Here is a 13,763-nt window from a genome sequence, read left to right as displayed (position 1 = left end):
TCTACAATATTTCAGCGATATCCTGTACACCATCTGTATAATGTCTTCCACTATGTAGCTACAGCTCTCGTTTCTTACACCACAGGGCTCTTTTTCGCTGCCGTACGTACCAGAGATGGCTGTTTAGGGACATGTTTATATGACTGTCCCATGGTCGATAATATCCTTCAGGGAGTGTGTCGACACTTCGATGTCCTCTGATACCGTGGTGACCCTTCACCCATAATATGGTTTGTTGTTGCGGCTGCGTAGTTTGGAAATTAGACCTATAATCTTGTGCACCAAATAGTTATGACAGCTATAGTTTACATTACTCTTATGAAGAGCAACGCTGATGCGGCTCTGTGAAAACCACCTAGAGAGAAATGTCGAATTCGAAACGGACATACGATTACGTTGACCATACTTCCTCGGTTTCATCCTCTGCTTTGTCCAAAATGACCTAGTCGTTGACGTCATTCCTACATGCTGCTCTGATGCTACCGGTGTATCACTTCTCCACATCACTAATCTCTTAAATTTTGTACACTGTTCTTCACTCTGAGTTTAGATCCTTTCGGGTTGTTCTTGCAACCTGCTGTAATTTTCAGAAAAGTTACTGCACTGGAAGTCTTCAATTTATACTATAAATGCGATAGCTACGTTTCACGTTTTTGTTTAGAGCAATTTCACATAAACTCAGCACTAACACATACAATAGCTAATAGCTTTACCTTATCATCTGTAGTATTGTAATTATATCAAGCGTTTAATGCATAGCATAGTACAAAGGGCTGCGTAAGACATAGGATGAGCTTCTCGTTCATGATGTGCTAACCGTTCATAATCTGACTGCTTAACTAACACCATTTGACTAAGAGTTTGATCGTCATTACGTGCTTTACTGGTAATTACATTTATGTTGATAAGTAGTGTAATAAGGATTTTACTTGTTACTCACTGCAGAACAATCCCTATTTTTCCATTCATGTAGTTCATGTATGAAGTCGTGGCCATCTCTAAATATGTAAGCTCCCTACTAGTTAATTATCACTTGTTATTAAGTTTTGGCTACCAAACTTGTTCTATTAGTGATGGAGTTTATATGAACCCTGTCGTATTTGCTTATAACAATGACGGGGTGCTCCACCAGTACGATTACTTTTAAAGTCGATAACTATGAGTGTGTTCTATTACTGACTAGGAAAATATTTGCTAAGAACAGTTGAAATTTCACCCCCCTTTCAGAATTTATCATCATATATCATTCATTATGATTCCTAGCTTTTGCATTCACACTGTTGAAAAAACGGTTCTACTTCTTATACAACTAAGTCCATTACTAGCGATAATTCTTCCAGTTACGTGAAATGATCTGCGTGAGATACAGGGTGCGTAAATCACTCGCGATGTTGTTAAGTCTCCCTCGTATTAGTTAACCGCTCTACATTCAATTTAACATTTTAACGGGGCCATTTGCCTTGCGTCCATGGTCAATCTTCAGACTCGACTGAGTCCACGTTGTTAAACAACGCCAATTGGCCGCACTAACTACCCTATAGTTCAAAGAGAATCAACGGCGAAACAAAAGGCACGCCGGCCCTAACTGAGGTGAGCGATGCGCTTACAAACATCGCCACTACACCAAGTAATGCGATAGTAAAACTTTGTACTGTTTGAGATGGTCTCTTGTGTTCCAAAGATACAAGAGAATCATCGTCCATCACGACAAAAGGAAACTTGGTAACGGCAAGGATCGCTTCCTTTTTGTGTCGTTTTAAGCTTCGCCGTATAATAGCTTTCCTCCTCGGCAAGGAGAAGACGTGCCCGCCCTTTGATATCCCGGCTGCCAAACTTTGGCTAACTCGATGGCCGCTTGGCATACCTGGCCGCCGCCACTCTGCGACGCCCAGGGACCGCTAAAAGGAAAGCGGAGAGGGCGCTGAGCAGTCTCGCGGCGCAAGTGGCCAGCGCCACTTTAGTTTCGGGGCTCGCAGCCGTGGCAGCCCTCTCGCAAACCAGCCGTACTCAGATCTAACTGTCGTTGTCACCGTAGCCACCTGCACCCCCATGTTACATTGCTCTGGGATGTGGGGCGAAGTCAAAGATGTACTTTTTATTTAATTTTAGTGCAATGCATGAAATAATTTTACATTGCTCTAAACAACTCCTAATTGTGATTATAAACTAATCTGAAACATTATGATGAGGAGTTTCTGCGGAGATCAGTGGAGTAGAAGGAGAAGCCCAACAGAAAGTTCTTTCACTATCACAGATCCCACCACAGTATCGATATGACAATTGATGTGCTCCGGTAGGTAGTTGGAATACAAGTGAAGCCATCTACCTGACTGCTTTTTGCATTAATGTCAGCCACTTGAACACGTTGTAGAGGTTGCTTTGGTCCTTATGTTATATTACTGCTCCGCCCGCTGTGACCGAGCGGTTCTAGGCGCTTCAGTCTGGAACCGCGCGACCGCTACGGTCGCAGGTTCAAATACTGCCTCGGGCATGGACATGTGTGATGTCCTTAGATTGTTCTAAGTTCTAGCGGACTGATGACGTCAGATATTAAGTACCAGTGTGCTCAGAGCCATTTGAACCATTTATATTGATGCTTCACACTATTTGATGACAGAGGACAAATTTTGGTAATTAAAAACGACATTAACGAATATACATATAGTAGCCTTTTCCCCATGGCTTTGTCCACGTATGCATATGTGTTGGACACCTCATCCTTCTCTTTTCTGTGCCCATCCTTTCCTCCCTCTGTCTTTCTACCTCATCCTCCAGCCTCTACGTGACTACTTCCTCCCCCCCCCCACTCGGTCTCTCTCTTCTTTTCCTTCTCCACCTCTCCCCATTTTCTCATTCCGTTGTTTCTGACAATATTATCCTCCCCTCTTCGTTTTATCATATCCTCCTCCCCATCTCTTTTTTCTCCTTTGCCCTTCCCCTCTTCCTTATTCATCTGACGACTAACCTTCCACACCTTCCTCCTTCTCTTGCATCTTCCCTTCTTCCCTTATGATTGTCAAATTCTCTTCTCCCTCCCTCTGTTCACCCGCTCCCCTATCCATTTCAACCTCTCTCCATGCCTTTCTCATCGGATCTGTAGCTCCTGAAGTTAGTTCAATAAAGCAGGCCGATACTGCGCCAACAGGATATCTGTTATCCAGAACAGGCTACATATTAGGAGCTTAAAACTCATTTATTTGCCAATGAGATGCAGGTCGCCACCCGAAACAGGTCGATAAAGCAGGCCGAAACCAGTACAACGCAACACGCTTGTCATACAGGGCATCCTATATTTTGGCGTCCGGAAAACCGTTTCTTGGCCCTGGTATGGAAGCTGCCATGCAGGGCTGGTTGATCTGGCAGGCCAGTATGGTTCTCACACAACATGCCTCTCATACACGGCAGCCTATGTGCTAACAGCTGGGAAGAGCACGTTTTTGCCCGTATCTCAGCTCCTATTGGAGCTAGGAGGTTGTAAACCCCACACCGCTGGTACTCGTGATGCTGCAGCTACAGCTGAAATCGATCTAGAGGTTTGAGAGGAGATCCCGAACATACATACATACACTCAGATTTTTATGTTTATAACAGGTAAAACATATTGTGGGGTAGTTGTCAAAATAACCAGTCTCTTGAAGAAGTCTCTGCAGAATGTTCTAGAATTAACACCTGATAATTAAATATAATGTTAATTCTGATAATGAGCTTCTGAGTTCTGAAAACGGTCTCCCTGTATGTAGAATTTTCTCGGAAGACAATTTTGCAGCTCATTAGTGAGTGGCAATATGCTGAATAGACGTCCCTCCTTTTTACCTCACCTGTAGCATTCATTATGCAGACTGTAAATATAACTGAACTAAGCTGCGTCATTAATTATAGGCAGCTGATTTTCCAGTTAACATTGTGGTCTATCTGCAGTCTCAAAAACTTAACAGTCCATACTTCCTGTAATTAGTTGTTTGAGAAACTTATCATTATAGCTTCTCGAGCTGTAGAAGCTGTGAACTTGGTATATACTGAATCTTGTCATAACTCAGTGATAACCCATTTGCCTCGAACAGTCCATTCATGTTTTCGTTTATTTCAGTAGCTGCGTTTTCAGTAAGGGAACCGGTACTGTTCTTTATTCCCATATTTGTATCCTTTGCAAAAAGGACGAGATTCACTTCCACTGACACGGCAACAAGAAGATCGTTAATGTGTACCAGAAACAACAGAGAAAACAAAAATCGACCGTTTGGTACATCAAATCCGATTTCTTGAACGTCTGAATGTATGTATGTGATTGATATTAATTAACACACATTGCCTTCTGTCATACATACAAGATGGAACCCACCAACCTGCTGTGTATACAAATTCACAATATTTTACTTTGGCGTTAGAATATCGTTGTTCACAAATCAAAAACCTTAGCCAAATCACAAAGTATCCCCAACGGCAATAATTTCTAATTTATTGTTTCTGTTTCCAGTTCGTCTTGAGTATACCAAAGCACTAGTAATGGAACATTCAACGTGTGTACATAAGCTACTGGAGAGAAATTTTTAGCATACGAATCCTGCTCACTTCTGCTTCTATACACTATGTAAACGGCTAAATAACGTTATGCATTAAATAGAAGCCACTGTTCAGCTTTTCACTACAGCTGACGATCATTACAACCTGTGAGTTCAAAAACCAGTTACTAACACCTTTTCTTTCAACGAACGATTTTCATCTCGTTCAGTTCATTTCGAATGGACGACTTCCACTAAAGAGACGGTAGTATACTTATCTCTAAGAAATAATTGCGAAACTACATATTTGTTAAGTTCAGAATGCAAAAAGATATTAAATACTTCGTAATATGTAAATTACTTTCTGGAGAGGCGTCTAAATTATACGAACGTTAGAGTGAAAATATTCTAATGAAAGACGGCGTTTGGCACTTGATCTAGCTGGCATACCTAGCAGGAACATCGAATTTCGAAGGCGTGTGTAGTATGGGAAATAAAATCTCACAACACGTTATCAACTGAGGATAGAATCGTGCTGCCGAAAAACGTCCTGCTAGTCCATTACTAGAAAACAAACAGTGAATGAAGGTGGAAGCTTGTGACGTATTGTAGATATGTATTCAACTCCTGGTGGTGTTAATGAATCTGTTGAATGGCACTGATATTCCGTGTTTTGCGCAGGTTATTTACCATTTCTGGATACAACTGCTTAAAACACATGTACACATACCCTTTTTTAAATTTATTATTTTTTAAATTTGTTATTTCTAACTGTTTCAGTTCTAGAGACCCATTTTCCGATCTGTCAAAAATATAAACGCAAATGAGTTTCGGGGATCTTATCTGGAAGTTAAAAATCACTATGCTAAATAATTTTCCTCTCTAAAAAACGAAATGAAAAGTTAAGTACGACACGTAATAAATCACCGTCTGGGAAAATACTTAAAAATATTCCGTAGAGAGGTCACAAAAGCATCTGTCATGACACCTGGCGAACAATTTCCAACAGAAAAACGTCGGCTTGAGGAAACACTTCGTCATTAAAAGTAAAAGAGTTGAAAGGAATCATGAACACATCTTTAAAAAAATTCATTTCTCTTCAACAAAAAATTATTTATGAAATTTAGGATATCCTACGTTATGTTCTTTGTACAAAATATCTCAAGTGTATATTCCAAAACTACTTGTAGAGGGGCCTCATGGAGGGTATCCCTTGAACGATTCAAACTGTTGCTGAATTGTGATGTAAAATGACAGCTTGTAAACCTGCTTTAGCATACCTGACAATGAAACTGGTAAAGTTTCTGTAAGACGAATTACTTTCTAAATATGAATATCGTACGTCATCCAGCCTTCGTTTTCCTATTACAAGGCGTCCAAGAAGTCTCTGTACCGTATATACTTCGTACGACTGCGGAAATAAATAGTTGTTTTATTGGTATCCCTGCTTTGTAGCTGACAAAAATAATTGCTTTCAGAATCGTATCGTTTCTTTCGTACTGGATTGCTTCAGTTGTGAAGGCACGGCTGATGCCAGCAGGCACAGTTAGTAATTATATTGGGTCGATAAATGGGGTCTGTGTGAGAGCGTGTCAAGGTGCGTAGACATAGGTGGTGGCGGTGGTGGTTAGTGTTTAACGTCCCGTCGACAACGAGGTCATTAGAGACGGAGCGCAAGCTCGGGTTAGGGAAGGATTGGGAAGGAAATAGGCCGTGCCCTTTCAAAGGAACCATCCCGGCATTTGCCTGAAACGATTTAGGGAAATCACGGAAAACCTAAATCAGGATGGCTGGAGACGGGATTAAACCGTCGTCCTCCCGAATGCGACCCCAGTGTGCTAACCACTGCGCCACCTCGCTCCGTGTAGACATAGGAAACAAAGACAGAAATAACATGTGTGTTTATAGAACGCTTAGGCAAAATCCCACCTCGTAAAACAACTCCAGTTGAATAGAAGACTGTACTTTTGTTTCAGGCGGAGTTCCAGAGACTCCATGTAGAAAAAAAAAGTGCGAGAGGTCGTATCTGCAGCCGTCGTTCGAGTAGCTGAACAGCATGCAATGAAATTATTTGCCAAACGGCAATTGAACGTCAAGTAACGTGGTCCACAACACATGACCACATTAACAAGCATGACACAGAGCAGTAGGCCGAAGCCTACCGTGCTTTGTTGGCACATTTTCCAAATTGTGTGTTCAGCTCAAGAGCGTTATTTTCAGAAGAAAATGCGGTATATCGCAGTTTACACAACAGGAGTGTGGTTTCCTCGTATAATATCATAATACCACCTGTTAGAGCTATATTTTTTGACTTATTGGGAAAGTTATTAATACCTCAGTTCAAAGGCAAGGAGATCGTAGACGTGTGGGACCACTTGGGTTGAGATCCTGCACATTTTGTTATTTAGGTACATTATTACATTGTTAACGAATCTTTGGCGACTGGACAGGATGGTTCAGCGTCATGTCCGTCTCCATAAGAACGGCCATCATGGACGTGCCAACCATCACGCCAGATACGACATTTCGTGAATAATCGAGCCGCATAGGGCACAACGTAGGTTTATGATCAATGAAAACTAAGAAAATTTTTAAGAAGGGCCTTTTCGAAGCGTAGCTCCGGTGATGCATCGCAAAACATGAAGGAGAAAATGGAGAACTATAGATCTCTGTGTAAGGCACGCTGTTCACATCACAGATACTTTGGATACATAGATTTACATACAAGTTACTGCAGAACACGAAGTACTATCGTGACCTAGGGCTATGGACGCAAATTCATTGCGATCCTTGAACTCTAAACTCGCCAGATATCATCAGAAATAAGGATTGAATTTGACACGTTACTGAAAGTTATGTACAGCTTTAACTTGTAAGTAGTATCTTAGGGATTACGCGTTGGTCAGAGTAAGTTTATTAACAGAAGTAGTTTAGAACGCATTATGAGCATTGTTCTCTCTGTATCTGCTACCACTCTTTCGTTTCGCAACTTTTGTATCAAAAAGTAAAGAGACGTTATTTTAAACGCTTCTCCGTCAGGGCTGTTCTTTAAGATATGCAGTCAGAAGGGCCAATGCATCAATTTGAGGTAAAGAACGCTGGTCCAGAAACGATCGAGCCGAAGATTAAAAAAAGAATATCGGTCCGATGACTCTGTCCGTGGACCTCTTTTACTGCACGTTCTTTGCTGTCCGTTTTCTGGGAAGAGCTAGTATGGACTAAAACAAGAAAACATTGTCTATTAAACATACGGGTTAAAATCCCTACTTTTTCAGCAGTAGAGGTGCGTTTCACGGTAGCAAAGATGAATAAGTCCTCACAGCGGCTAAGGTAGCACCATAGACCTCATGTTTACTTGAAAATTTTTTCATGTTTTGTATCATACTACCTTCTCACAAAATAAAAATAGTGAAGAGATTACAGTAGAGCAGGTGACGTATCAGAAAGATTTTCGCTTATAACTTACTGTTCGACCTCTTCCGGACCACAGTCTCTTACACGAAGCTGATACATCTACTCTTTTTCATCATCCTTGGAAGTTTGTGAAATCGTCACAGAATCGCCCTGTACTTTTGTATGTAGATATGGAATTAAACCTATAAAGTGAGACGTTCTGTCTCAACATCCGATTTTCTCTTTTCCTTTATCAAGGTTCAACATGTACAGCTTGGAATTCTTTCTGTTTCCTGCAATATTAGTCAGCTAAACACCATGGGGATGTCCATTTGCAACAGTGGCCGCAACGCCGCAGAAGCTTACTTGACAATGCAGTCGCATAACCTCAGTAATTTTGTTGACAGTGACAACTGCATACAGAATGTATATTTTTGGTGCCTAGCAGGCAAATATTATGTAGAAGTGATAGGGAAATAATGGTAATTTTCAAAGATCCCCTTCGGTTGTAGTAATATCTGTTCAAACCACAACCGATTTCGGGATTTTAAACCCCCATCTTCAGCTGTATGAAGTTATTGTATTTGGTAAAACAGCGACACAGTAGTGGTAGGCTTTCCTACTTTGCGGCTGCCCAGTGGCGGACCGTTTCCTCCAAGATGCAACGACAGGAGCTTTGGAGGGCTGACCGACCAAACTGCATACTATATGTTAGTAAATACAATAACATCATACACCAGAAGATGAGATCTGATAAGCCTGCAACAAGTTGTGGTTGGAATAAGATGTGTGCGAATGGTGCGGATTTCTCCAATATTATCAATCCTCTTAGTTTTGGGCGTCCTACGTACCAAATCTTGTGCATTAGAGAAATAATTCATTCTTATTCTTCGCTTTCGTCCCTGAGGATAGCTTTCTTAATTACATTTTAGCAAGTACATGGAAGCGAACTACAGCCGCGGATAGCGTATAGTGTGAGCAGCAGGAAAGAGCAGCGGTGTGGTGTACAGACCCCTGTGTGCTGATGTTGCTGTCGGGCGGTGCGGCCGACGCCGAAGCGGCAGCTGACGATGTCGAGCAGGCTCTGGCGCGAGACGGACTTGAGGCCGCGCACGCTCTCCGTGCTGCTCTTGTTGCCTCCGCCGCCGCCGCCGTAAGGCACAGGGCTGGACGAGTTGAGGCGCGTACCAGAGGCGCTCAGCCGCTCGCCGATGCGCCCCGATGACGTGATGATACCTGCCGGCCGAAACGTTGCATCATCAGCGTAGCAGCAACAGTTCCACATAGGGTAAACTAACATATACGTATATCTACAGCTACACTAAGTACGTGGCAGAGAATGATTCTTATTGCAGCAATTATTTTGTCTCATTATTAAAAGAGCATACAATGCGAACATTAATAAAAGAAGTCCTATCCCGTTAGCTCAGTGGTCAGTGCGGCGGAATGCCACGCCGAGGGTCCCGGGTTCTAGTCCCGGCTGGGGCAGTTGTTGTGTTGTGCTCATCATCATTTCATCCCTCATCTTCTTCACAATGAAGTTCTTAATATTGAACTGTCACTGTCATTGTATCACTCTTTACCAGCTGTAAAAACAATATGGAGGACAATGGAACCGTTGAAGGTATTCCTGGCAGTTGTTTTGAACATTTCAGGTGTGTGTGTGTGTGTGTGTGTGTGTGTGTGTGTAGGGGGGTAGTCTATGGGTTGGTGTTATCTAACAATTCCTTGAGGGGAGAGAACAGAGTTCGATTGCAGAGAGCTGTGTATTCCTTTATTATTTGTTTTCCTTCAACTATAGCTTTTTGTATTTGATAGTTTTCTTCAATTAGTAGTTTTTGTGGGGGGCTGCTGCATTTGAGAATATTTCAAGTGAGTATTGATGTCTGTTGGGCTACGTTTCTTGTCCATGAGGTCTTCAGCAAATATGAAATGACAGCTGTTACGTTTTAATGCTCTTCTGTGCTCTGCGTATCTGGCAATTAAGTTTCTGCTTGTCTATCCTATATAAACTGATTTGGAGTCCTGACATATTAGTTCGTAAATACCAGATGTGTTGTGTCTGTCTATGATTGTGTTGGTTGTCCTGAGTTTTCTCTGTGTTGATTTTTCTGCCCTGTAGGCTATTTTTACCCCTTGTTGTTTGAGTATGTTGCCTATTTTTCGGGCTGCTTTGTTGTTGTAGGCGAGAGTGAACCACTTGTTTGTTGTTGTGACTGTTTCTTGTTCATGTGTGCTCAGATGCATCTTCTGTGTATCTGTAAGTTGGTGAGAAGGCTTTTGTGTGTTGGGTGTCCTTTTTAATTTTGTTTTAATTAGTGCTTAGGTTCATCTATAGCGTTTATATCACATTCATCTTTACAGCTATTTGTCTGATTGTATGTAATTCATTGTCATAGCTGTTTTCAGTGAGTGGAGTTTTGTTCAGTCTGTGTAACATATATTGGAAACCAGCTAGTTTGTGTGCTACTGGATGATTGGAATGTTTGTGAGTGGTTGTACTGGTGGTGGTCACTTTCATGAGATTTCAAGAAGTGGTGTTGGTTGTTGTGTCTGTATATCGTGACGTCAAGGATAGTTAATCTTTTGTCGTTTTCTGTTTCTATGGTGAATTTTATTTGTGGGTGAACTTTGTGTACCTCACTTTGGAGTTGTTGGATGCGGCTGGGTGTTTCATCTATAAGGCATATGGTGTCATCTACATAACGATACCAATATATGTTCTGGTAGTGTTTTGGTCTTACTATTGTTTCAAATAGTTTATTTTCAATGTGATTGAGAAAAACGTTGGCTAGGAGACCACTGACTAGTGACCCCATTGGTAGACCATCTTCTTGTGGGTAGTACTGATTGTCAGGTGAGAAATAGTATACATCTGTGATTAGTTTAACTGTGCTAGCTATTTCTTTTAGGTGGGGTTTGGGAATTTGTGCCTGTTCTTATAATTGTTTTGTGATGTTGTCGATGGTTTCTGTTGTGGGGATGTTTGTGTACATGGATGTGATGCCAAATCATGTGAATATGGCTTTTGTATGTATGTTGATGTTTTTAACTTTTTGTTTCAGCTCTTCAGTGTTCTGTATGCTTCTGTTATTTGTGTAGGCCCACATCTAATGTTTCTGTAAGTATGTTGTGTATTTCTCTGGCTAACTGATATGTGGGTGCAGTTCTGAAATTGACAACAGGACGTATCAGAACGTACTCCTTGTGGAGCTTTAGTAGGCTGTTCAGCGTGGGTGCTTTGGAATTCTTTTGTTTCAGCCATTTCGCTTTCTATTTTGTGAATACGTGTTAGATATTTTTTAGAAGTGTTTTTTTCAAATGGTTCTGAGCACTATGGGACTTAACATCTATGGTCATCACTCCCCTAGAACTTAGAACTACTTAAACCTAACTAACCTAAGGACAGCACACAACACCCAGCCATCACGAGGCAGAAAAAATCCCTGACCCCACCGGGAACCCGGGCGTGGGAAGCGAGAACGCTACCGCACGACCAGGGGATGCGGGCAGAAGTGTTTGTGTGTTTTTCTGGTATTTTTGAGTTGGGTCACTGGTTTTCTTTCTTATGTTGTTGTCTTCCCGAAATTTTAAGGTTCTATCCTTGTATTCATCTTGTTTCATTATTATCATGATGCTTCCCATTTTCTGATCTTGTAACGAGTACCTGATTGTTTTTAAGTTCGTTCTTTATTTTTTTGGAGGTTTTTCTTATTCACGTTTTTCTTCCTGACAATATGTTGTTTTTGTTTTCCTTTGTCTTGCACTATATTGTATGGAACTGGGGACCTAGAAACAACGGAGAGACTTCGTAACCGCCATAGCCCTTAGTGGTTCACAACCCTGCAACAGGCTACAGCAGTCCACTCACCCTCCCCCCCCCCCCCCTCCCGCCACCACACACCGAACCCTGGCTTACAGTGAGGAGGATTCGTGCCAGGGAGTGGTACGCCTTCCCAGTCAGAAGGCAATGCGTTGGACTGCACAGCTAACTGCGGAGACTTGTTTTTCTTTATTATGCATCTTATTTCTTCTACGAGTTATTCTCTTGTCAAGCCTACATTGAAGTTTGGGTTACTGTTTCTTTCTTGTTGTTTTATGGTGTATTCATTTTCTGTGATAAGATTGTCTACTGTCTTGTGTGTAGTATCGGTATTGCTTGCTTAATTAGTTGTATGACAGCAAGGGTGACCAGACGTCTGTAGAATGTGTGTACAATGTTGTTTTAAAAGTGCGTTTAGTTCTTTATTCCAGTTTGTTTTTATTTATGTTTCTGTACCATTATATCATTAATTGTATCAGAGATTTTGATGTGAGTTCCTAGTTTCAGGAGAATTTTGAATAGTTAAACATGGAGTACCTGCTTTTTTTGTATGTAGGTATTTCATTTCTTGCTTCATCCACTCAATTTCGGCTTTGTGTTTGGCATGTCGGGCTGCAGGTGACATATTGTTTACATTTACATGTGTATAGTTAGGTATTACATTATGCGAAAGACAAATTCTGTTGTTATATTTAAAAAAGTTTCATGAAATTTAGCTGTGGTACTTCTCTGCTTATGCTTTGTCCAGTTCAAAATCGTGCTTGTTCGGTTTTGACTGATCTCAACTTGGACAGGACATAAACTGTAGCCTCTCTCATTTGCTCCTCCAAAGAGTAAAAATGCGAATTAGTAAGTTTCTAAGGGCAAGATCTCTTAAATGATTCTATTTTTTACAATAACCGGCTCCGAGAGACTTAGCTGTCATCTTCAGGACCTCAAAAATTATTGTTATAAAAAGTTTTAGCCTAGTAAAACAAATCGCTCCTTCTTATTTGTCAACATAAGAAAATTGAAAGATGCGAGTACCGTTTCTCTTATTGCACCGTCGTGATGGAAGTATTACACATACTAGTAAGTAGCAAGTTACGAGACGCGGCACGGGGTTGAGGGAGGGAAGCAATTACAGCTGAGGCGGGCGTCGGGCGAGCGCGGCCTCTGCGGCCGGCTACGTCGGCGGACGTCAGCAGGTGGCTGCTGGCGGCTGGCTGGCCCCGCACTGCGGACACAGCAGCCAGCGTGCCGTGGCGCAGTCCGTGCCGCAGCCGCGGCGGCTCCAGGGCCGGACCGCCCACAAAGGCCCGGCCCTTTATATTACAGCACGTCCTGCTGCGAGCTCTCCACAGCCCATGTCAGCAGAACAGCGTGCATGCGAACTCTCTTCGTGAGAAAGACAGCAGGACCTGAGGCCGTACAGTTTGAAATGGGGTGGAACAGCTACAGTTCCTGTAATACTGTTTCTAACATGAATACTGTTCTTCTCTAATCCCTCTTCATTCGTAATGCTTCTTGTTACGTCTGCCACAGACGGCCCCTGACAGTCAGACTACACTCAAGACACCCCTTTGCGCCATATAACATACACAAGCACCTGCAGGCGTAACGAAGTGGAAAACAATTCTTCAAAATAAACAGAACTTGCTAGAGACTAATGCGAACCTTGTTCTGCAGAGGTCGCCTCACAGACACAGGGAAGGTTGGAGCACTCCGCCGGCTTTATAAGGCCAGCGCAGCAGCAGTACAGCCAGTTCCTCGCCGAACTAGGACCAGCTCCGATGGACCACACCGACGCTCTTGATAAATAGTCGTCTACATGTTATTTGTTTTCTTTGTGTGTATACAGTGATTGTTCGAGAAGTGTAGTTCAGTTTCAATATAAACGACATTATACTGAGTGTTCTACAATACTGAGTATTCTTCACTTCTACCGCGAATACCTCCAATTGATAAAGTTTTCTACAGCTGCTGTCCTTTCCTCTTTAGTTGCATGTACACTGAGATGACAAAACTCCTACACTTATACAGATGGTGGCAGTATCGCGTACACAAGC

The 13,763-nt window shown here is 42.1% G+C and overlaps 1 protein-coding gene across 1 annotated transcript in view; it reads right to left on the bottom strand.

Moving 5' to 3' along the window:
* LOC126336082 (potassium/sodium hyperpolarization-activated cyclic nucleotide-gated channel 1) overlaps positions 1-13,763 on the bottom strand; it is a 1,174,950-nt gene that overhangs the window by 651,069 nt on the left and 510,118 nt on the right. Inside the window, exon 4 of the mRNA XM_049999562.1 lies at positions 8,905-9,128. Within this exon, the coding sequence (XP_049855519.1) occupies positions 8,905-9,128 (224 nt within the window). The remainder of the gene's footprint in view (positions 1-8,904; positions 9,129-13,763) is intronic.

This window comes from Schistocerca gregaria, chromosome 2 (assembly GCF_023897955.1).
Source record: "Schistocerca gregaria isolate iqSchGreg1 chromosome 2, iqSchGreg1.2, whole genome shotgun sequence".
NCBI lineage: Eukaryota > Metazoa > Arthropoda > Insecta > Orthoptera > Acrididae > Schistocerca > Schistocerca gregaria.
The sequence above is the reverse complement of the archived record's forward strand: the minus strand, read 5'-3'. Positions and strand labels throughout refer to the sequence as shown.